This window comes from Meleagris gallopavo, chromosome 1 (genome assembly GCF_905368555.1).
Source record: "Meleagris gallopavo chromosome 1, MGAL_WU_HG_1.1, whole genome shotgun sequence".
In the NCBI taxonomy this organism is placed as follows: Eukaryota; Metazoa; Chordata; class Aves; order Galliformes; family Phasianidae; genus Meleagris; species Meleagris gallopavo.
In genome coordinates this window covers 168190241-168214065 of record NC_139404.1, presented here as the reverse complement: position 1 = coordinate 168214065, position 23825 = coordinate 168190241, and the positions used below count along the sequence as shown (strand labels likewise).

The following is a 23825-nucleotide window of genomic DNA, read 5'->3' as shown; positions in this document are numbered from 1 at the left end:
GGTGGTTATCAGATAATCACGGAAAACCTCGGGGGAAGCAGAAAAAAAGGAAAATGCAGCAGGTAGAAGGGCTCCAAATGATTTAAGACAGTTTCATTCCAGGACTCCTGGCATGAAGGGAACACACCCATAATAGAAGATTTATTGCATATAAGGTACGGTGGCTGGAAGATAAAGCTAAACAAATTCTGGTTGTGTATACTGAAAACATTTTTTACAACAGGTAATAGTCACTGGGAAAGTGTTCCAAGAGTTGTGGTGCAATTTCCCAGAAATCAAGATCTCTTGTTGTTCCTAAAAGAGGAGCTCTAGTTCAAACACCAATTAACTAAGGGAAATCCTACAGTGTCTGTCACCCGAGAGGTCAGGCTGGATGGCCACATTCTCTGCTGGCCTTGTAGCCTATAAATAGAGTCCCAATGGGGAAAAAATCATCCTTATCTTGGACCCTCTTGCTGTAGCAAAAACAATAGAAATGCAGAAAGATCAAAAGTAATCATTTTGCAGCAGTTATGGCTCGATTGGTATTTCTACTGAAGAGACCAAAACATGTTGTAGTCTGATTCCAGAACATCGTGTGAGCTCTTCCTTCCTCCTGTCAGAGTGCAGCCATACCCCATGCACTGCTTTTCAGAGATGCATCTGAGAATTACAGCAAAGGCTGGGTTTGAAGTCAGTGGGAGTGCTGCTGTTCTCATGGAAGGGGTGGGTCAAACCAGAACATCTTTGCAATTTGAGGACACACCTCAAACTCTCCGTTGGATTTTAAGTGAGACTAGGGGGAATTATGCCACACAAACAACAGCGGAGTCTGGCTGAAAGAACAGCTGTTTCTCATAGACAAATACAGTTACATTTAAACAACATTTGAAATGAATTCTACCTACATAGCGAGTCATTAAATAGCCACAATACCAACAAGAAGTTTATCCTGTGCACTGGTGCTGCATTTATTGTTATTTGCAAACATTCTGTTTATTGCAAAAGCAGTCACTGGAATAAGAGAACTTTCACACAGCAGGTATCCTCCTGCAAACTTTTTGCTTAAATAGCAAATCCTGCCTTGAAGTGTCTGGGATTATTCTGCACACATGAATCAAGGGATACAGGAGCACAGAAACAAGTTGGCTTCTCTCAGGTCTACCTCTTCTGAGTGTGTGCAAACCAGCAGGCAATGGGGTATTCTGAAACAGAGGGTTCTTCACTCTCTCCTGAAGCTGTTTGCTTTTTAATACTTAATACTTTAATTCTCAACCACGCAGAGAAATGACTCGCAAGCTTGCTGGCCAGGACAACTACCTGGGAGGTATGACACAGGGGCATGAACTCCAAAAAGTACTTAAGTATTTCCTTACAAATAAAGGTGAACACTGCTGACAGGCATGGATGTTATATCCCCTGAGCATGCATATCTGCAGCTTCCTTGGGAGAACAAAATGAGAGTTCAAACCTTCCTAGCAGAGGAAGCCCCGAAATGTGAGTTTCTTACATTTTATTTGGGTGCCTGAAGCACTAAGAATCAGAATAATATGGGGATTGCCAGCATAGGAAGAACAACACAATAGTCACATTTGTGATTACAGCTCAGAAAAAAGGCTGGGGAGGGTGTTCTTACCAAAGATAACGACATTATATCAAATTCACACATAATTTTTAATCAGCCAATTCCTGCCTTTTCAGAGTATATTTTGAGAGAACTCTCCAGTTCAAAATGAAAGTGTTCCAGGCTTTAAGAGTTGGGTCATAGAATCACAGAATGGCCTGGGTTGAAAAGGACCACAATGATCATCTAGTTTCAACCCCCCTGCTATGTGCAGGATCACCAACCACCAGACCAGGCTGCCCAGAGCCACATCCAGCCTGGCCTTGAATGCCTCCAGGGATGGGGCATCCACAACCTCCTTGGGCAACCTGTTCCAGTGCGTCACCACCCTGTGTGTGAAAAACTTCCTCCAAATATCTAACCTAAACCTCCCATATCTCAATTTAAAACCATTCCCCCTTGGCCTATCACTATCCACTCTCATAAACATCCATTCCCCTCCTGTTCATAAGCTCCCTTCAAGTATTGGAAGGCCACAGTGAGGTCTCCCCAGAGCCTTCTCTTCTCCAAGCTAAACAAGCCCAGTTCCCTCAGACTGTAAAATTTCAGTTAGAAAAACTAAGTGTCAGTGAGTTTAGCTAATCAACATACAACCAGGAGTGATTGTTAAAGATATACTTCCTACACTTCTAAGTGCACGTACATACATATGTGTGCTTACACATTTTAGAAAGAAAGGTTTGCACTGCAGCAGCATGGTTCAGATTACATCTGTCCCTCCACTGGCTGAATATAAAGTAATTGTTCCTGAAAACAAAGGCAAAAGAGAAACAGAAAGGATGTACAGATTCCCAAGCAGCCTTCTTTTCCTGTCAGAGGCATGGAAAGGCCTGTGTTCTCAAATGAAAAACCTAATCAGCATTTAAGACTGCTCCATAAAGGAACAAGCACTTTTTGAACTGAGCTCTGTTACAAGCCTCTGTTCAAAGGACTGCATAATTGGACATCCCTGGCAAAATGAGATAATGTTCACGTATCATGATACAAACATTCCAGGAATGATCAAAACATAGAAGAAAATGAGGTTCATATACATACCTTCTATATTAAATTGGTACAACCTATGAGAAAGGCAGCTCCTATATTTTTCTCTCTTCTATTACCCTGCATCAATAGTGTCAGTAGGTTTTTTGCTATTAGTACTGATGGAAACAGGATCGGGGAACAAGAACTCAGGACAATTCAATGTACTGACACATCTTACCACACACTGCAACTACGTCACCACACAACAGCTGGCTCTGTATGAGTGATGGATACACATGGATTTCTGTGTTCTTTCAGCTGAGAAAATACATTCCATGCACCAAAGGCCTTTCAAAGGCAGCATGGTGTGCCTGTGGCTCTGCTTTAGACTGGCTCTCTCATGAAGTTGGTGCTTCTGTAAACACACCTACAGTTCTGTGGTTCTGGCCTGTGACAGATCACAAGCTACTCAGCAACAGAACCACGATATTATAATGGTATTACAATTGCATTTAATTCTGCCTTATATTTTTAAATCAAACCTGTTTTGTACCCTTTGGGTACAAAACGAAGTGGCAAAAATACGTTCTATAAAAACCTACACCACAGAACCACAAGATTTTGATGTGTAAACATTTCAATGCTCTCAAAAAACATTAAGGAAGAAATAAAGCTCACAGGATAGTCTACTTAAGAAAAATCTTTTAATTGTTATTAATTTCAGTGGTCTTTTTCTTTTGTGTATTTAAATTCTAAACCAGCTATATACAATTTAGCTTCTAGATTTCTTCCTTACATAAATATTTCAAGGAAAATACTGGGAAAGAAAATCTCAAGAAGATACCATCATTCTAAATACCAACCTATTGTTGTTACTCGATTAAGATAATTAAATGCTCTGGGTTGGAGTAATGGAGACTAGGAGTTTACACTCAGCACTTCCTTTCTGATTTTGTGCTTTCTGACAGAAGATATATCCCCCTGTGGGGAGAGGTTCGGGCCCATAAACTCCTGGTTTCTCTGGGGCAGGTGTGAGTACCAAGCAAGAGGAATAGCTATCATAAACAAGCTTTCTGCTTCTGTATTTCTCAATTTCCACTCTTCCCTTAGATGCACACTGCCTGAGATACCTCACACAGATCTCTTTGGTGGGTTGTGGGGAAAATGAAGAAAAGCAGCAGGCCATAAGGCTCCTGAAGAGATGATATTAGATGGTTAACAGAATAAGAACAGGGTGGAACCGTTTACTTTCAGCTGTGTCAAATCCATTATTTTTAGCACCTTCATGAAACACAGAGGAAAACTGCCGTAAGGAAAGCACTGCACACAACTTTGCTAGTGACAAAGATAAGAGGACACAATTCTCTGGATCTAAATGAGCATCTGGCAAATCAAAAGCATTATTACTGTGAAGATGTCCACACTGAGCTCATTATTGGCAGGTTCTTAACCATGTCTAAGCTGTGGTAACACTGAAATAGTTCTGAAAATATTTTCAGGCTGTTAAAAAAACCTCCCTCCTTTGCTTAATGTCAATTCCACTGCCACAGTTATAATGCAGTTGCATACTTACTGCCTTTGCCCATAACTTGAATGATTTATTTATTGAAACCAGCCCATTCAGAAAGCTGACCATTTAAGTGACGTGGATCATAAACATCCACTTACCGCTATTACCACGACAACACATTTCCAAGTAATGTAACAACTCCACTGGAGTTGAGGCTATCAAATTGCATCCAGTCTGAAAACAGGGTGAGGAATACCAAACAAAAAGACACCTTGTGGCTATGGAACATAGGCTGATAGCCTTCTTCTTCCCTTTGATATTGAAAGCACGTTAATTTTGGTCTATGAGACACGAAGAAATGCACTGTCTCTCCAAAACAGGCAATGATGAAGCTAACTGCTGATCTTTCATTAGAAGTACAAGATGAAAAACAAACAAAAAGTAAAGAATTGAGTCTGGTGGAGTGACAGGAGGCTACTACACACTGTGCTGTATAAAGAGAGGACAGAGAACGTGCACCCAAAGTGCAACACAATGAGACAGGAAGGGAGATGGCAAAGAAAAGAGAAGGGAGGAAGTTCATACTAACAATGCTTCTATCTGAGATAGTAGCATAAGACATGACAAAATGAACACTTTGCTTTCTAGATTCATATAACACGTTAGTTTCTCCTGCAGCAGGTTCTTTACATCTTAAAGAAACCAAAAATATTCTTAAAAAACTTCATAACCTCAGGAAGACAGGGTTATTCTGCACTGTTTCAATCCTTACACCACAGTACACACCAAAGTCTCTTTTCTTACTGTAATGGATGCATCTGTCTGCTTTGTTGCTCCAGACACAAATTAACTGAAATTGGAGTATGCAATAACCTGTGTTCTGGGTGCTGACTCTCATGGCAGGCTGTAAGGGTAGTCTCTCCATTTTCACTCATGTGCAATCTTCATCTCACTCCTCTTGAAATGAGAAGTTACAAAGCACATCAAATGGAACTTGAAATGTGAGATAGCCAGCTTAAGACAATTAACATGTTTCTGACCTAGTGATTCTTATTTCCTTTTGATTCCACACAAGATGATTCAGCACTTGAAATACCTGAGAACTGTAAAGTGTTGCAATGTTCATCGCTGTTAGAGTTGACACAAAGTAAAAAATGTCAATGTCTGTTGTTGAAAAGGTTCCGCTCTCTGCTCTCACGTTCAACTGTTACATAGCAAATGTACACAAACTACATTAGCTTTGTGTTAAAAATAAATTTGGGTAGAATCTCAAGCCTTCCACTGAATCGTCTCTGCAAAGATGGCCCATCTTTTCAGCAAGAAGCAGCCTGGAGAAAGCAAAAGAGGATTTGTCGCATTACTTGAGGACAACTTGATAACGAAGGTACTATTAAGCACAATAGTGATTCCTTACCTTTCTTTGGCTAAGAGAACAGACATTCCCACCAGCTTTGCAAACTCATCAGCTGTGAGAGAGCCCTTTTCAGATACCTATCAAAAAGCAAACACACAAATAAACAAACTAGGGCATTAAAATAGCAACTCACTCAGGCCTAGAAGTGAAAAATTGGTAGCAAATCTCTTTGCTCTCCAGAAAATAGTTTGCGTTTTAAAAAATTAAAAATGAGTACATGGTGCCCTTTCTTTCAGATTTTTTTTTAAATACATGGAAGAAATTATTGGAAAAATTCAAGTAGCTCACAGACAGAGGTACACTGTCACAGTTACTACTCATACAGCCTAACTAAGTGATACTGCAAACAGGAAAGCTCGAGCGAGGAAATAAAAACACAGCAGGGCACGACGGGTCATTGACTGAGAAATTCAAGTAATGTCAGAGAGAGGCAGAGAATTTAAGTTGATTTATGATATTGCCACTGACTGTATTAAATCCACAAACCTTGGTATTCCACCCCACATCATGGCCTACTACTGGGATCACATTCACACAACAAAAGATTCAGTCTTGGGCTCAAAGCTTTAGTCCCATTGTCCCAGTGATGCTAGTTAATATATGCTGAACGAAACATTCTCACATAGGGTGGCATGTGGACATTTGAAATACAATTGAAATTTCAAGTCCAGACTTATTACTGCATTGAATTTCTCATATTAACATATGCTGTATTAGCCTACAAATTAAAAAATGTTACATTTTTTCACTTGTTCAGATTCAAGCAAACTTGCAAATCCAGATGCAGTTGCCATTTCCTGCTTCCTACATAACCAGGTGGAAAAGGGTTCATTCTGCATCATTCTCAGCAGTCTCTGAGCAGTAGTTTCCCTTTAGCAGAAACTCCAATTAAATTAGGCCTACCTTGAGAGTATATGACTAAATTTAGGGAATGGAAGTCAGTTACACAATCGAATATAGCACATGGGTAATTATTTTTCCTTCCCAAATCACTGCTCTCATCAAGAGTGACTTCCCCTTTGACTTCCACGTCTTCCTGTCTTCAGCACTCATTCAAAACCACATCACTCTCCTGTTTGAAACCCTGACTTCCTTTCACTTTTTCTCAGAAGTTTCACGTTACTGCGTATTATACATTAAGCACAGGGTGCTTTTGGTCAGAGTTCTCATCTCTTCCCTTTCCCTTATGGGCTTGCCTTCCTCATTCAAAACCTCTCCCTTACATTCTTCTATGAAATCAAAGCCCCGATTTATGAAAATAAAATAGAAAGGCACCTCAATAATAAATCCACCTCAATAATAAATCCACCATCTATTGCTTTTCATGGTTGACATCATTTCTTAAGAAAAGGCTTTTCCTTTCTTTTCAAAGAGCTAAGCTCAATTACTGAAGGTAACACATTAATTAGAAAACAAAAGAAATTAGAAAAAAAGTGGACTAGGTATTTTTTTGGTAAGCAGAAAAAAAACAGGAAGGATGAACATATATTGGAAGGTGTGTTTTAATTTTGATAATTTTAGAAGGTATTTGTTAGACAAGTACACACATCTTATCTGTTTTTTTTTTTGTGTGTTGAGAGATAGATATACAGTACCAATGATACAAAACCAAGCTGAAGAATCCACATGATGTTTCAAGTGGGAAGGTGCCTCTCATAGCTCTTTGTCTGCCCAAATCAAAGTCTCTTTTGACTCTCTGGATACACTGAATCAGTGCATTCTGGTCTAGTACCAGATCTGGAGGTTGGTGGCCCTGCCTGTGGGTTGGGACCCTGATCCTTGGGGTCCCTTCCAACCCAATCCGTTCTATGAATCAGCCTTTATGCAGTGTTGTGAAAAAATAAAAATTTGCATTAAAAACATGCAGGAAAATTAACCAAATTAATGGGATAGCAGCACTTTAAACAGTTGAGAAGTAGCCAGAGCAGGATCATCTGCCATATTGAGCAACTCATCTAACTTTTTTCTTCCTCGATGAACCTAGTTTAATTCTCTACGCACCACTCTTCACATAAACATTCTTCACAGCCAACTCAACTGTTATAAATACAAAGTGCTATTTTACCCAAATCAAACAACTGCCTGTCTCAACATTTAAGAACTATTTTCACCACCTTCAAGCACATTGTGTACAGAGACTGAAGACTGTTGTTGTTAAATTGTTTAATATATGCCATGAATTTCATCCAGTGCAAAGATTTGGAGGAAGGTTAAAGGTTAATGAATTTTGAAAAGAGATGGAAAAATGCTTTATTCCTTACGGAGAAAGCAAAGACCAAGATTATTGCCTCCATTGTAATTTGAAGATGAAAAGTGCCATTTGAGTATTATTGTTAGAAGATTTTAGAAGTGGAATATTTTGTATTTTAAAGCCTCAAAAGGAAATCCTGTACTTCACATTTCTATACCTAATGTGTTTAAATTTCCCCAGCATAATCAGAACACTGAAGGAAGTGAAGTTCACTTACTGTCTCTAAAGCAGAAGCAACCATTTCCTCTTCATTGTGAGACTGGAGCTCAATCACCATCACACCGCTGTCAAATATTTGAAGCCTGAAATCAGAAGAGAGGGTCAAAGTAACCAAAAACCCCACACACATCACCTATGGCCACTCTTCTGATACATCCACAACAACAACCACATTACAAAATGAAAACAGGAAAGACTGTAAAATGAACTTCAAGTTAAAAGCATCTTAGAAATAAAAAGAGATTGGAAAACATAGAGCATACATTTGGGCTTAGATAAGCCATTTTCCCATTATGGGGGAAAAAAAAAGGTTGGAAGTGAGAAGGATATTGTCTTCCTAGCAGACAAAGTAAAGCATGGTTCAAATTCATATTTAAGTGTAGAGTGGATGTTGGTGCACACAGCAGCACCTGGACAACTGTGTTTAAAAAAAAAAAAAGTTCCATATGTAAAATACTAAGTCAGTTAAGCACCATGCCCTGACTTACGAGTACCATGTTTTAAAAATACATCTCCTGCACATCTCTTACCGTAGTGGTAATTTCAGTGGCTCCAGCATCTTACAAGCATTTACTAAATCTTCTGGTGAGAGCAACTAAAAATAGTAAAACACATTTATTTACAGCATGCATTTCCAGTATCAGCATAACACCAAAACAAACAGTTGCTACAATGACAGATAGAATAAACACCAGGTTACTTAATTTTGTTCTTTTTTTCCCCTTCATATTGTCCCATCTATTCTGCACTCCTTCCTATTCCTTTACTGCTTTGTTTTTTTTCTATAATACTCATTCTTACTCTGTTTACTGAGACAACTGATGCATTTCAGAAAAAAAAAAATCCTCATTGTTTAGTATTCCCTGGTCTTGGGTTTCTTTTCCAGATAAAGGTGGATTTTCCCCCCTATATGGCACTATGAAAAGCAGCATACATTATTATTAAGTAGAGAGGATATATAAACATTACATGGAAGAAGGAGAAAGAAAAAAGGTAAAGACCTCTGATTTTAATAAAAGGTTGACCACTTCACATTGTTACGTATAGGGAGCAATTGGTAGGGAATACATTCACAGTTTTTCTTGAATTACCTTAGCAAGGATGTGCACTTTATAAAAAACAAAAACAAAATAAAACAAAAAAACCCAAAAAACAAAACAAAACAAAAACTAAGAAAAACTAAGAAAACTAAGAAAAAATGGGGGAATGGTAAACTGAGACAGGGGAGGTTTAGGTTAGATATTAGGAGGAAGTTTTTCCACACAGAGAGTGGTGACAGACTGGAACAGGTTGCCCAAGGAGGTTGTGATGCCCCATCCCTGGAGGCGTTCAAGGCCAGGCTGGAAGTGGCTCTGGGCAGCCTGGTCTGGTGCTTGGTGACCCTGCACATAGCAGGGGGGGTTGAAACTGGATGATCATTGTGGTCCTTTTCAACCCAGGCCATTCTGTGATTCTATGATGATTCTAGGAAAACCAACTTCTCACCTCTAATCCTCGTGCACGGTTTACCAGACAGTACACTTCTGTAAGTGACATGATTCCTCCTCTCTCCTGTGTAAGCACAAGACTGGTAAGAGAAATAGTATTTATCTAGTAAACACAGCATCTTAATTTGCATTTGACTGTTTGAACAGCTAAAGCAGAGAAGCTAATTTCTGCTTTGTAAAGTTAATTACATAATTAATGAAAAAGTTACCCTGTCAACACCACCAATTTCTAGCACTAGAAATAATTTGTTAGCAATCTTTGTCCAATCATTTTAAAATGTAAAAAAATTGGTACTATACCCAAAGATTGAGACCTAATTTTACTTTAAAGTCGAAGGAAGAAGGAATTTAGATATATTAAATTTATCAATCAATTTTCATTTTTCAGGCAGCATGTCTGATCACAACAGGTGGCACATTTCTTAAACAAAACACTCCATACACTTCTTAGGAGACGTATGGATGCAGAAGTTTCAAATGTGAACATAGATTTCTGGCAAAGAAATTAGAACTCTCTAGAGCTTCAGATAAATTAAAATCTGAGATATTACTGGATGGAGAATAAGTATGTGATACTTAAACAGTTTAATGAAATAATAGTTATGTATTCAAAGCTTGTACTGTTTTTCTTTCTAAAAAAAAAGTAATATTCTGTGGCAAGGAATGAATACAGAGCTCTTCAAATAGGAGAAAGGCTGCTAATGTGATCTACCAAATACCAGCCATAATTAGAATTGGAAGCTGAGATACCATTTCTCCAAAAAAATATCCTTACACTTCACATTTACATTTTCTTTCTTGGAAAGACTTACGTAAGCAGTGAGTAAGAGGCTGTGCTGCTCCATTAGGAACTTTACAAAGAGGCACAGTAACACAGCCAGAACACTTTTTCATGAAAACTCAGCACCACAAAGAAAACACTGGTGCAAAATTGGTACTTTACCTCTAATGGTGTCTGCAGCATTCCAGCTAGTTGCTTGGCCAGCTGCATGTGGTAATGAGTACCAGATCCGTGTGTTTCCCTAGTAACTGGATTGGCTATGCCCATACTCAGCAGATACGATTTGAACCTAATAGTCTGAACAAATAAATTCATTAAAAGTCAGCTACTGAATGAGTCTCATTCTTGAAGAACTTTCACTTTATTACTACAAGACAGTTTTGGTGAATTAATCCAAACAGTTTACTACCAATAAAGTCAATTACTAGCAAAGTGAAAGCAAGAATAATACCAAACAGAAAACTATCATCATCCACCATACAAAGGCAGTAAAATCTATGCTTTTAAGAAAGTGCCAAAATAAAAGTTAACACCAAACTCTTCAGTCTCTTTAACTAGACTTAAAACAAACAGAAAAACTCACAAAGTATTCTTTACAGAACTTGTTTTATTAAAAGGATAGCTTTTGCTTTACACAGGGACATTTCTGTTGATTCTAAAAACAAAAATTCATTTACCTCATCCTCCGTGATGTCACCTTGTTTTTCTTTAATCTTATTAGCAATTGACTTGGATAACTCCACCATTTCCTTAGCCTATCAAGAAAAATCCACAGATAAATCAATTTGCAGGTCATCAGAGAAAACATGCTTAAAACAGAAAACAAGCATAAATCTACTTGGGTAGGTAACACGTGCCATACCTTCTCCATTAGCTTACTAAGGTCCTCAAAAGCCTGAAAAGATAATCAAAACATTTCAGATCAGTACAACTACAGCATTCAGCTTCATAGACACAGTGAGCTACCTGGACATACCTATTCAAGCTAATTGTAAAAGCTGCTACTCCTTTACATCAGTAAGTTATTAGCGTGACATATTATAGACAATTGATTGTTTTATGAAACTATGTCATACAAGTCTACAAAGAAAAACCATACAATCCATAAACAACAAGGAACAAAGGAAGAATCAAACAACTGAGCATTTTTCTAGCACGAGGAATAGTTCAAAATGGTCTCTGAAGTCCATACAACAGGAAGGAACATTGAGAGACTGAGACCTAAAAGAGGTTAAACAGACCAAGTCAACTATGCTCTCCTGAATGCTGGGCGAACATTTCTTGGTGGTGAGGGCAGGTTTTCTTCAACCAAGTGAGTTAAGGCTCACTCAAGAAGATCTATTGCTTCTGGACAGCAGTAAGCCAGCTGTAATGCTACAGAAACATTCTTCCTGACAACACAATTTTACTTTATTGAGTGGGAGCTTCTAGGTTAGTAAGAAAGACTGTAGTTACTTGAAAATGAGCAAGGAAGATGATATACAATTTGATATGTATGCTTAACCAAAGAGACAAAATCTTTGTACATCTTTTCATGTAAGTATCTCACACAACAGAGCAGCGATGCTCCCATAATTAACAAAATTACAAAACAGTTAAAAAAGAATGTAATAATATCCACGAGACAAAGACCAGATTTATATAAATTAAGATTTAAAAAAATAGATTAAAATCTTCTGAAAACTCTAGTTGTTGGACCTAAAAAGCACAGTACATGCTAAGGCAAGTAAATGCTTATTTGTACAGTTTTTTCTCCAGTCTGAGCAGCTTTATTGCTGTCACAAAAGTATGTAATAAACTGGACATACAAACATAGCACCATGATTATATCAAATCTATTGAGCTTAGTAAACTGCTAAGGTCTCAAGTACAATAATTCTGCATTTTCAGGCTTAAATAAAAAGATCCACGTATTTTGACCATAAAGAAACAAAAAGTTAGTAAATATAATATATATTTAAAAGTAACAGATTTTTGCCAGCCTTAGCAACATACACTCAGCCTTTGGTGCATCTATCTAAATACGTGACAACATGCCTGTGTAGTGAACCTTTTCAAACTATCTTTTTTGGCCAACTGGTTTGAGAAACACTCCAGAGGCTCCTCAGTTAACGCCTGCCTGGAAGCAGCACCCAGTAAATTCCAGCCACAAAGAAAGATCATTCAGCTAGAGTATAGCAAATGACCACAGATATATCTTGCCTACAGTTTCTAGGCATCACTTCTATGCCGTTTCCTATCTTCCAACTAATCCCCCTCTAGAAAGAATTTTAGCAGGACTTACACAGGAAGACTGAATTGTTTCCATCTACAAATATTTACGCACCTGAGTTAGAAGTTTATTGGCCTGAGACTCCAATGATGAGAGAGATGTCTCCAAGAAAGGATGTTTTTTTTTTCCCCACGCAAATCCCTCCTAATGATACAAATGACTCCATAGAACCATAGAAATTCAGCCTCTTAACACTTGGTACCTCAGCTAGGCATCCAAAACTAAGTGGAATACTTCTTCTTGGAGAAGGACGAGGGGGAATGGTATTAAACTGAGACAGGGGAGGTTTAGGCTAGATATTAGGAGGAAGTTTTTCACACAGAGGGCGGTGACGCACTGGAACAGGTTGCCCAAGGAGGTTGTGGATGCCCCATCCCTGGAGGCATTCAAGGCCAGGCTGGATGTGGCTCTGGGCAGCCTGGTCTGGTGCTTGGTGACCCTGCACATAGCAGGGGGGTTGAAATTAGATGATCGTTGTGGTCCTTTTCAACCCAGGCCATTCTGTGATTCAATGGTGATTCTATGATTCTTGGATCCTTATCTGCCAAATTCAATGGTTTACAATAGAATTCTCAATCTTTGGTGTAACTTAAGTCCTTCTACTGTGCTTGTATGATATCAACAAATTTTTCTAACAAGGTTTTTCCCAACTTATTTCTCATCTCTAAAACCTGCATGAAAACATTGTTCATCAAAAGAACCCTTGCGTTAGCTAAATAAACAGTATGCTGTGTGTAACTCCTCCTCTGCCTGACTCACAGAGGGCAGGCCTGGAAACAAAGGGGAATGTGCACACACCTAACAGGAACTTCCTCAGATAAACAAAAGGCTAAAGAACTGGATTCTTATCAGCAGTGAACAGCAGATGCAGGAAGCCTTTTTCTGGAAGCCAGGGCACCATTTTTTAAATTAAGTCATCTATAACATTTAAAGCTGGAGGAAGGCAGGATTTCACAAGTCATGATTTTCCTCCGTTCATGCAACACTTACAAGTGGATTTCTTCTGCTCTCTGAAAAAGCTACAAACGGAAAAAATAACCAGACAATACCTTTTGAACTACACACAAACACACACACCACAATGCCTTTTGAACTACACATAGAATTTAATTCACTACACTCTTCATAAAAGAAGAAAAAATTGTAGCAGTACCTGAAACACATGCTGCCTACAAGCTGCTATGTAACTCTACGTATCAGAATATGCAGCATGCTTTTTATTGGGGCACGCTGAATCTTGTAACACTTTGCCATTCTAATCAATCTGTTGTAGACAGTTTATGAGTATTCCCACAATTCCAGAGGTTGTGGATGCCCCGTCCCCGGAGGTGTTCAAGGCCAGGTTGGATGGGGCTCTGGGCAGCCTGGTCTAGTACTAAATGTGGAGGTTGGTGGCCCTGCATGTGGAGGGAGGTTGGAGCTTCATGATCCTTGAGGTCCCTTCCAACCTGGGCTGTTCTGTTATTCTGTGAATCTGTGTATCACTCTCTACTACGTGACAGAACCAGATCACTTCAAAGGATATTATTACTCCCAACACATCTGAAAGATCTTCAGTGAAGAAAAATTGATTCTGCTGTCCATCAGCACTGACATTTGAAAGTCAATTACTGCACTGTTTCTGGGAAAAAGGACAGTACCCATCCTGCCAACATACCCTGCACGGATACCTGTAACTTGCTGGAGCCTGGACAATTATGGCACTGTAATTATAAGTTTAAATCTAACATTTAAAATATAAGCATCCATGTGATGAAAAGGTAAGTACACCACAATTACGCGCACTTAGACCAGCATGTTAGTCTAAATACATACTACATTTTCAATTGAAACCAAAACTAGCTGTACAAAGAGGAAAAAAACCACTTGTCATGTCCTCTTTCTGTAGAAGTCTCTGCATTCTGCTTCTGTTGATGAAAAGTCATTGAGCTCAGATTTGTAATGAATCTTACAAATACACAGCAGTGATACTGAAGTATAGCCTTCTTGAAATGAACTGTTTACATGAAGTACCCTTACAAATATTGAAAAGGCAGTTAAAAAGAATAAATAATTGTAAAATATACGTTCTTAATCAATTCAGATGTCTCAACAAAAGCAATAAACAATCTCAGTTGCCCCTAAAAGAAAGTGTGAATGAACAAAAATAGCTCGTACAGATGGTTGACCTTGAAACTTCTGTAGTATTTACCTCGGAAATGTTTTTGTCAGTCTCTTTTCTTTTTGCCTCTAGTTTCCTTTCGATCCCTACAATTCCTACAGCTCTTATTCTTCCTGCCTGGAAAAGAAAATAAAGCGAGAAATCAAAAGAGGAAATGCTAAGTTTTCTCATCCACCTCAGCATGAAAAAGCTTGTATCAGAGCACAGAAAAAGTTCCTCCAAATAGCCAATAGCATACATACAATAATTCATATATTTCTTTACAGTACTTCTAAAATCAGTGTCAAAAAATAAACAACGTGTATAAAGCAAGTATAAACCTGCTGTCATATAGGCAGATGATGATTATTATATTGAAGCTATTAACATGAATATGCTTAATAGCTTGGTCTAGACTGAATGCTCCAGTTTATCCCAATTAAAGCCTCCTGAGTCCATGTGAACATCTACAATACAGAGCGATGCAAATACAGGAGTGCTTCTAAACACAATTACCTCAAGGAATCTGTGTTCTGCATATTCATACATACAATGTATTCATATACAGTTGCAATATGCACACATTTATCAGAGTTTTTAACCTAGAAGTACGCAGACAGATAAAAAGACAACCAAACTGACAAAGATATCCTCCAGAACAACTGCCCAATTAGAATATAAATATAAATCAGATCCATGGGGTTTTCAAACATAAAAAATATACGTGTTACATATCTGACTTCTGGCCACAAAAAAAAAAACAAAAAAAAACAGAAAAGAGATCCCCGGAAACCTTTTAGCTTTATCAAGTCTCTCATGCTGGACGTGCTATTACAGAACTGAGCTCACCATCAACCACTCAAGGCAGAGCACACTTAAGGAAGACAGGCCAGAGGCAGATGCAATATATGGAAACAGCACTTGTGGAAGCAAAATTACATGAAGGTTCTGAATTCAAACTAAACAAAGCAACATGAGACATACACAAGAGTGCCAGAAGCTCTGGTCCTACCTGTGGATCCTTGTTAACCTGAATGGTCTGTCCAGCAGGCATGTTCTCCCATCTCCTTTGTGTAATTTCTTCTGAGAATCGTCGAAAGAACTGCAAACATTTAAGAGTGACATAAAATATGCAGAGTGGGTCTGGTTATTTTAGCTTCTTGGCCAACGAATCAAATGTCACTGTAAGAAGAAGTATGGTAACACCTACACATTCACAGAACAACATTCTCTTCCAATCTTCAAAAATACACGTGGTAGAGAGGGAGCTACTAGTCAAACTACCATGACTACTACTACTGTAAAATATTTTTTGAGATATTCAAAATGTTCCAAAACATGTTGAAGTTAATGACGACAAGGTTTGCTCAAACGCCTGCTTTTAAAAGGAAGGAAAATTGATCAATACAATGACAAACAATCTGTTGATTGAATAGCATAAAGACAACCATATAGACTTATTTGTTTAATGCTAATACCAGGAAGTGGCATTAGTTGATTAGTTAACTTTAAGCAACCTTGCTCACAAGGAAAGGAAAGTGAGTGTGATGAAACATATGCACGTTGGATACAGATAAAGAAGACACACAGATGTCTTATAAAGAGATCTCTAACGAATTCAAGTTGAAAATCTGATTTTCTGCAGTGAAATGGCATGGCTTTCTTCTGTCTTTCAGAGCTAACGTTTTCCATCTCGCCACACGAGGATTTTGTACTGTGACATTTCTTCACAGAGGACAATTCCTTTTTTTTTTTTTTTTTTATAACATCTATTGCATTTTGAGATTAGCAGTTGGTAAAACAAAGGAGAGGAAAGAAAGAAAAAAAAAGATTTATAAAACACAATGAAACAAAACTCTAAAGCAATAAGAGAATTGATTAGGAGTAAGCTGCTTGATTTCCATTCAATGGAGAGGTACAAAAAAACACCTTTTACTCTATTAACAGTAACACGTTGTAAGGTCATCGTTTTGGAAAATAATGTATTCCATTTAGAAAATAATACAGGAAGAATAAGACGTTACTAAATCCACCAAAAAGAGGACAAAGTCTCATAGCACCTCCTGACATTTTTGGGACCCGGTTTAATCAAAGCACAGAATCCTGAATGCTCACAGTGTTTGCTTTAAAAAAGGATGTACTATAAAAGCTCCACCTCAAAAGTCAACACAGAAAGATCGTGGAAAATTATCATTATCACAGCAAGAGGAGAAAGGCATGTCCAAAGCTCTGATATACGGGGTTTGCATGGTACAAAACTTACCTCGATTTGTCCATGCTCTTTGAAAGAAAGTTTTATGTAGGAGTATTTGCTGCTTTGGAATGGGCCGGGCTCTTTGTTTGGAGAAGCAGGATGAAGATGAGCTACTATTTTGGCACTAAGAAAAAGATAAAGGAAAGAGAAAATACAGCTTTTCTCATTAACTGAAAAAAAACAAAAACAAACCCAAACCATTTTCCTAAAATCAGTTATCTGTCTATTCAAAATCTGCACTAGTTTTTCTTATGTAAGAACTAAAGTACATCAAATATAGCTTTACATTTGTGCAATAACATTTAAATGTTTTGCCACCATATATATATATATATATATATATGTATGTATGTATTGTGTGCATCTTGCATAAAAACTGCTACAACCTCTCAAACAATAACATCTCACAAGTTTAAAACCCATCTGCCATAATTTTTAAAAATTAAATGCAACAGATCTTAAGACTTCAAGCAAATTATTTCTGACAGTGTTAGTTAAGGTAAAAACTAATAGTCAAGCAGTACTTTTGATTTGGCTTTTGACTTGCAATGATTACTGTCAAAACACACTAACTCTGTCACAAGAAAACAGAAAATCTCAATATTCTGTTTAATCTTTCTGCTTGTATGTGTCACTTGTGAAAACTGTATGTCAGTTTGTCCAAAATCAACATTGAAAGGTAACGTGCGTGGAAATAACAGTCTAACAGGACACCTACCGCCAAAACAAACCTTGAGATAGCATAATTTTAGGAATATACTAAGCCACTATCACAGTATGGGGGCAAGTCTGCCATTCCCATTTCATTTTACAAAGATCTTTATTTGCCTTCTTCAGCATAAAGGAACTTCCTGATCTCATCTGGGCACCCCCAGGATATTACCTTAGTGCTTCCATCTGATTGTATCTATTCATCTGGCTGCAAGCACATATCTCTATGCAATTTCTCCATTTAATCTTTTCTTGTCAAACTTCTTTGTACACATACCACACCAAATTTGTTACCTAACTGAGGGGAAACACCAGCTCTTTCTATCCCTCACCAGCACTTCCAAGCTCAGATTCAATCATACATTCATGCAAATTAAGATAATATGGGATTTGGCAGGGTGTCTGTTCCTAACCGGTTCTGTGACAGAAATGACAAAAATTAGCTTTCAAATTGAGATCCAGCAACAGCTCTGTGGTATTGATGACTAATCAATGAAAATGGCAAGCTGGAACACGTGTTTTAGTACTTACAAGATGATTTAACCATTTGCATCAAACACCACTTTGCCATGACTTGCTCATGCACTTGGTCTTAAGTGAGGAATGCTGAGCTCTGTGGCTGTCAATGTGGAAACATGGTTTACAAACTGATCCATTTACAAACTACCATGGATAATAAAGTAATCTTGGATTGTCACAAAACACACATGCAATTAACTATCAGTGTGAGAAAACCAAAGCGTTTATCATAGGCTCATAATAAAATCATGGAATTGCTTGGGTTGGAAGGGACCTTAAAGCCCAGCCAGTCCCAACCCCCTGCCATGGGCAGTGCCACCCAGCAGCTCAGGCTGCCCAGGGCCCCATCCAACCTGGCCTTGAGTGCCTCCAGGGATGAGGCACCCACAGCTTCTCTGGGCAGTGTGCCAGTGTCTCAATGCCCTCTGAGTGAAAAATTTCCTCCCAGCAGCAAAGCTAAATCTCCCCTCTTTTAGCTTGAAGTCGTTCTCCCTTGTCCTATCACTATCTACCTGTGTAAAAAGCTTTTTATTACCTTACCTTTTTCCTATCCCAGCTGCTTGCTCTTCAATAAAGACGACTTGAGACAGAGGTATAGCAATGCAGCATTCCTGGAATTGTCAATGGAAACACAAAAGAAATTAAAGCCACATCCTGACTATTCATTCTCTTAAACCATTTATTCTCTTTTTCCATTTCATAAACAGTGAAGATTTCTACAGGTGCTGCCAGAGGCACTTCAGATGAAGTACAGTGTTAACAGTAGAAACAATCTATTAAAGAGAAATAAAAATACAAAAATGCTGATTTGAAGCTGAGTTCCAGATAACCAAAACAAATCTAAGTGTAAGGCACTTCAGGCTAGATTTATAAAACCCCAACTGAACAAAGCTTTAGGATATAAGTACAAGACACAAACACTAAAATTTCCACACTGCTGCAGCTTATCCTTGTAACTGCATAATGCTAATTGGTTCTTCAAATGTTTGAATTGATGTTACTTGGGGAGCCAAAGCACTGCACAAAACCACCAGCCTTCTCGGTGCTGGATGTCTAAAAGCTGGATTACTTTTTGAGTGGTGATACACCAATTAGGAATGCTTCCATCTCTCCACCCTCACAGGCTTAATGTCAACACACATTCATTGAACATTTATCAAAGCAGAGCAAGAAACAAGACTGTACCTATCTGTGGGAAACTAATCTAAACTCTTTATTTATGTATTTGAGACAGAAGTTGCTGAAGGGAACAATTCAAAGCATCCAATTATGTGACTGGTCTTGTTTTGGTGAATATCCTTTGCTGAACGTCCTCTTTCACATGATAGCTTGGAGATCAATGGTCAGTCAGAATGCAGGAAACCTTACAATCCCTCTTTGAAGCTTTCTCTCCCATCAGCCATAAAGGTGTTCCTAACACCAGCTTATAATGAATACTGTTATGATGTCCTCTCAATCCCTGTTACCAAAACTGTTCTTTGCATGGAATGATTAAATACACTTTAAATTGGAGCTTGTAAATATATTGGAGGAATTTCTATTATGAATCAATCTCTCACAGGGGAAAAAAAACACACAGCTTTTACTTCCTGTTTTAGACTATTTTGATTCTTCTCTGGCTCCAGATTTTACAGCCAATGTACAGAACAATTGTGTCTGTAAAATGCCCACATAAATATAGGGAAAGAAAAAAAAAGATTCCATTAAAAAAACAAAGATTTTGAAAACAACAAAAGAGTCGAATTTCATCTAACAACATATAATATCTAGATTTTTTAAACAATATATTGATTTAGTTCATAGCTAGAAAGCTATGAATTTACTCTAAGTTCAAGGACTTCACTCCTTCCTGGAGAGAGAAGCAAGAGAAAGTGATGCCAAAATAGCAACAAATTAAAAGTTCTGGGGATATGAAGACAGTGTGTTCATTTGGATATATATTTTTCTGCTATTTAGTGTTGAAATTATGCATGATTTTGTGATCTGCAATGTTGTGCAAATCTAGCTATGTAACAAACTTAAAAGAATTACATCATTTTTTTTCTTTAGAAATGGCTATTTTCTGTACTGTTTGACTGCAGATGTAAGGACAGCAGCTATAAAAACAAATGTTTTTGTAACAACTTTTGCTACTTTAGCCTAACAAGTAGCCTCCTTTATTGCAAAAGTTTGTTGACACAACAAAAGGGAATCTCCTGAAGTTTATTCTAGATAAGGCAGCTAAAGTTTCTAAAGTTTATGCATCATAGATCAACATGAATACGAAAGGCCATGCTTCACTCCTAAGAACCTGAGAAAGAAACAGTTTCATTTACCACAGTAACAAAATTATAGGTTTAAAAAAGAAAGCAAAAACTTAGCTCTTTTGAGACAGAAGTAACCTATACTAGATCAGACATGGATAACTTCTGCCAAGCTGCTGCCCTATGTTTATGTCTCCTCTCAGAATCTTTGCTAAGTTAAATTGTTAGAACTATTTTCTTATTCTCCAAGTTTCTTCTCAGCTTTTTAGCAAATTCCACAATCGTTGGAGAGCACAAGGAACTATGCGATTTAGGTAGCATGGGGGAGAAGAAACAGATGTCATCTTTTTGTTGAGGAAAAAAAGGGGATCTAAACAGTTGTTAGACTTGCTGAAGCTGTCATGTACCGTGTTACTCCAGGCAAACTGAGAAGGTAAGAAGCAATGCATATTGCCTTACATGCCTGCCTGTCACAAAAAGATGATGATGAAGAAGTCAGGGGGGTGAATTACAGAGACAGTTCAACACAGGTAAATTATCTCACATTGGGTGTGCAAAAAAAAAAAAAAAAAAAAAGAAAAGAAAGAAAAGAAAGATAATAATAATTACAGAATAGCTTGTGATTTAGACAATCAGCTCCTGACTTACTAGCAACCCCAGCTGGGACAGGTTCTCTGAACAAAGCATTTTGAAAAACTTCAACTATAAGCAGTTCCGCTGTTCCTGAACAATCCCTACAGAAAAAAATATATACATATTTATAACTTATATATATATGTAACTTATCTACAAGTTATACATGGCAACCCCGCCTGTGGCAAGGGTGTTGGAACTTGATGATTGAGGTCCTCTCCAACCCAGGCCATTCTGTGGTTCTACGATATACATATATAAGTTGCTTTGCCAAATTCAGATCATCCTTGGTGACCTTACATGTCATGAAGCTCAGAGTAGCTCACCACTGTGGAGCAAGAACGTGATGATTGGTGGGGAATAGTCACTAAGTATGAGAGGTGCTTCAGTTAGCCTTGCTAAAAGCTAGTCCAGTGGAATAAACTCACTTTTGAAGAGCTGTTATGTGCACATGGCTTCTGAGGCTAAATTTTCTAAAATATTGTGTCCAAAACAAAGAGAATTCAACCTGGTTCTGAGAAAGATATCTTCTACTACAGCTCTAAGATGGTGCACATTATAAGAGTCTATGTTTAGAGCTAATTAAATATCTGTAATCTTTCTCATCCATTCATAGCCTATAATCTCAGGCCACCAGGGACCTGCTGTAAAGCATTCAGCAGCAGCATCACACCGTAGTTTCAACAGCGCCGCTTAATCTCTGAACTGATTCTCCAAAGTAGTACAGACAAATGGTCTGGCTTACTGGCTCAGCACAGCAATAGTCAGCTGGAAGGATAAGGCCTGTACAACATAATACTGCCACCAAACACCGACTATTCTCATGGCCTGGTATTACGTGCTGGAACCAGAAGATGGGGATGCTTCAACTTAGAAACACAATGGGAAAGAAAAGGTCTTGCTAAATGAGCAGCATGGAAGAGGCATTCAGATTACAGTTAGAGTGACATTTTCACCTTCATTCTCAAAACCAAGTATCTAGTACATGATGCCAGACTCTTTTTTCTCCATTTGTGTGCCACAGAAAAGGAAAAACTATACGATTCCTTTCTGCCCCTCCTCATCTCTGCACAATCATTTTATTAAAGCAGAATTGCATGAAAGAATATTCCTTGTACATAATCTTCTTTGAACGTAATTTCTGTGAAACAAAATGTGGGCTACATGTTTAAGACAAAACATACAAGATAAAGCTGTGGTGGTGAGGCACTGCAGCAGGTCACCTAGAGATGTGGTGGATGCCCCGACTCTGGGGACTTGCAAAGCAGGGCTGTTCCAGGTCTGGGCAACATGATCGAACTGTGGATGCCCCTGTTCACTGTAGGTGAGTTGGACTAGATAACCTTTAAAATGTTCCTTCCACCTCTAAGGATTCCATGATTTCTTTTTCATTTGCAAACTCCAACTTACTTGATATGAAATTTACATCTGAGTGACATGCAAGAGACAAAAGTGGAACTTACATGATTCTTCTGATCCCTCCATATTAACCTGTGTGTGCTAAGCAGTAGTACTCCACTATCAAATTTCACCTAAGCAAGAAAAATAAAACAACAACAAATTTAACCGTTAAGTTACATAAATAAATCATAAAATCATTAAAGTTAAAAAAGACCTCCAAGATCATCAAGTCAAAGTGTAAACTCATCACCACAACACTCAACTTGGTAACACTACACATCAGTACAACATGGAATTGGAATAAGATACAACAAGCCAATATTTTGAGGGCGCTCTTATTGCTTTTTCTTCCCGAGAACAGAATCAATGAAGTTAATGGAAAAAGAAATGGGGAAAGCCAGCATAAAAGGATTACATGGATATACACAAACTTCCTTTTGAATCGCATAAACATACTCTCAGGAAATCCTGAGAGATCCTCCCTCCACATGCTGTGCAAGATACACGAACTGCTAAATATCCTATTTTTAAAAAGGGCTATTGGCTTTTGTTTGCTGATAAAGAAAGTAGAAGTTCTATAAAAATACAAGGCAACCTAATGAGAATGTGCTACAGACAGAAGTCTTCAGGCCTACCAAATAGAAGCGTTCCTTCTATCCGTTTTATTGTTGAAGAAACATTTTATTTATCGGTAAGCAATTAGGATTGGGAAAAATCCGCGTTAGCAAATTGCTTCCTGCTTGTAAAGCTCGAAGGAAGCTTTTGTAGCTTCTTACAAGGGTATGCAGCCCTTCTGATGGAGAAAAACAGGGAGACGGAGAGGCGCGGCAGTGGCACCGGCTGCGCGGGGAGGAGGCGGAGTCACCGGCCCTGGAGGTGTAGGTGGCACTGAGGGACACGCTCAGTGGGGATGGGCTGGCAGTTGGAGGAGAAGAGCTTAGAGCTCTTTTCCAACCTTAACGATTCTGTAATTCGTAGAGCCAAGCCCTGTCAGAGCTCGCAGCAACGGGTGCTGGGCTCTGCGGCTCTGTCTCACACTTCTCCTCAGCTACGTCCCCTCACGCTCACTCGCCTCCCGTCGGCCCGGTGCCCACAGCAACACCCCGAGTTCCCACAGCTCCCCCGCCCGCGCCCCCGCCGGCACTCCAGGCCTGGCCGCGCCGCCAGCCGCTCCCGTCACCTTCTCCTCCCCGTCGTAGAGACGCACGCCGCGCTGCTGGAGCACCAGCGTCTCTCCCAGCTCCAGCAGCCCGCTGGTCCAGAAGAACCGATCCATGGCGGACCGGGAGGAACCCTTCCCGGGAGAGACCAGGCCGCAGCCACCGCTCTCGTCCGGCAGGCAGCGGGCGAGTAGGGCCCTGCCCCAACTGCTCCAGCCACGGCGGTGCGGCGCCCTCAAGGGGTAGCCTGAGGAGAGGCCC

The 23825-nt window shown here is 38.8% G+C and overlaps 1 protein-coding gene across 3 annotated transcripts; it reads right to left on the bottom strand.

Moving 5' to 3' along the window:
- Positions 1 to 2062: 2062 nt before the first annotated feature.
- VPS36 (vacuolar protein sorting 36 homolog) lies at positions 2063 to 23805 on the bottom strand. 3 transcript variants are annotated; one of them, XM_019612124.2, is made up of 15 exons: positions 23585 to 23631; positions 22467 to 22535; positions 21019 to 21104; positions 18668 to 18738; positions 16907 to 17021; positions 15656 to 15745; positions 14695 to 14781; positions 11094 to 11126; positions 10909 to 10986; positions 10394 to 10528; positions 9449 to 9514; positions 8494 to 8558; positions 7962 to 8046; positions 5494 to 5570; positions 2063 to 5407 (listed from the first exon to the last, which is right to left on the bottom strand). In XM_019612124.2, exons 3-15 carry the CDS (start codon positions 21055 to 21057, stop codon positions 5314 to 5316), a joined length of 1035 nt encoding a protein of 344 aa, XP_019467669.1. In that variant the 5' UTR covers positions 21058 to 21104; positions 22467 to 22535; positions 23585 to 23631; the 3' UTR covers positions 2063 to 5313. The 3 variants fall into 3 exon arrangements, with proteins under 3 accessions (XP_019467669.1, XP_085072054.1, XP_003203351.1); XM_085215928.1 differs by lacking the exon at positions 23585 to 23631 and adding an exon at positions 23040 to 23184; XM_003203303.5 differs by lacking the exon at positions 21019 to 21104 and having other exon boundaries at positions 23585 to 23805.
- Between the last annotated feature and the right edge of the window lie 20 nt (positions 23806 to 23825).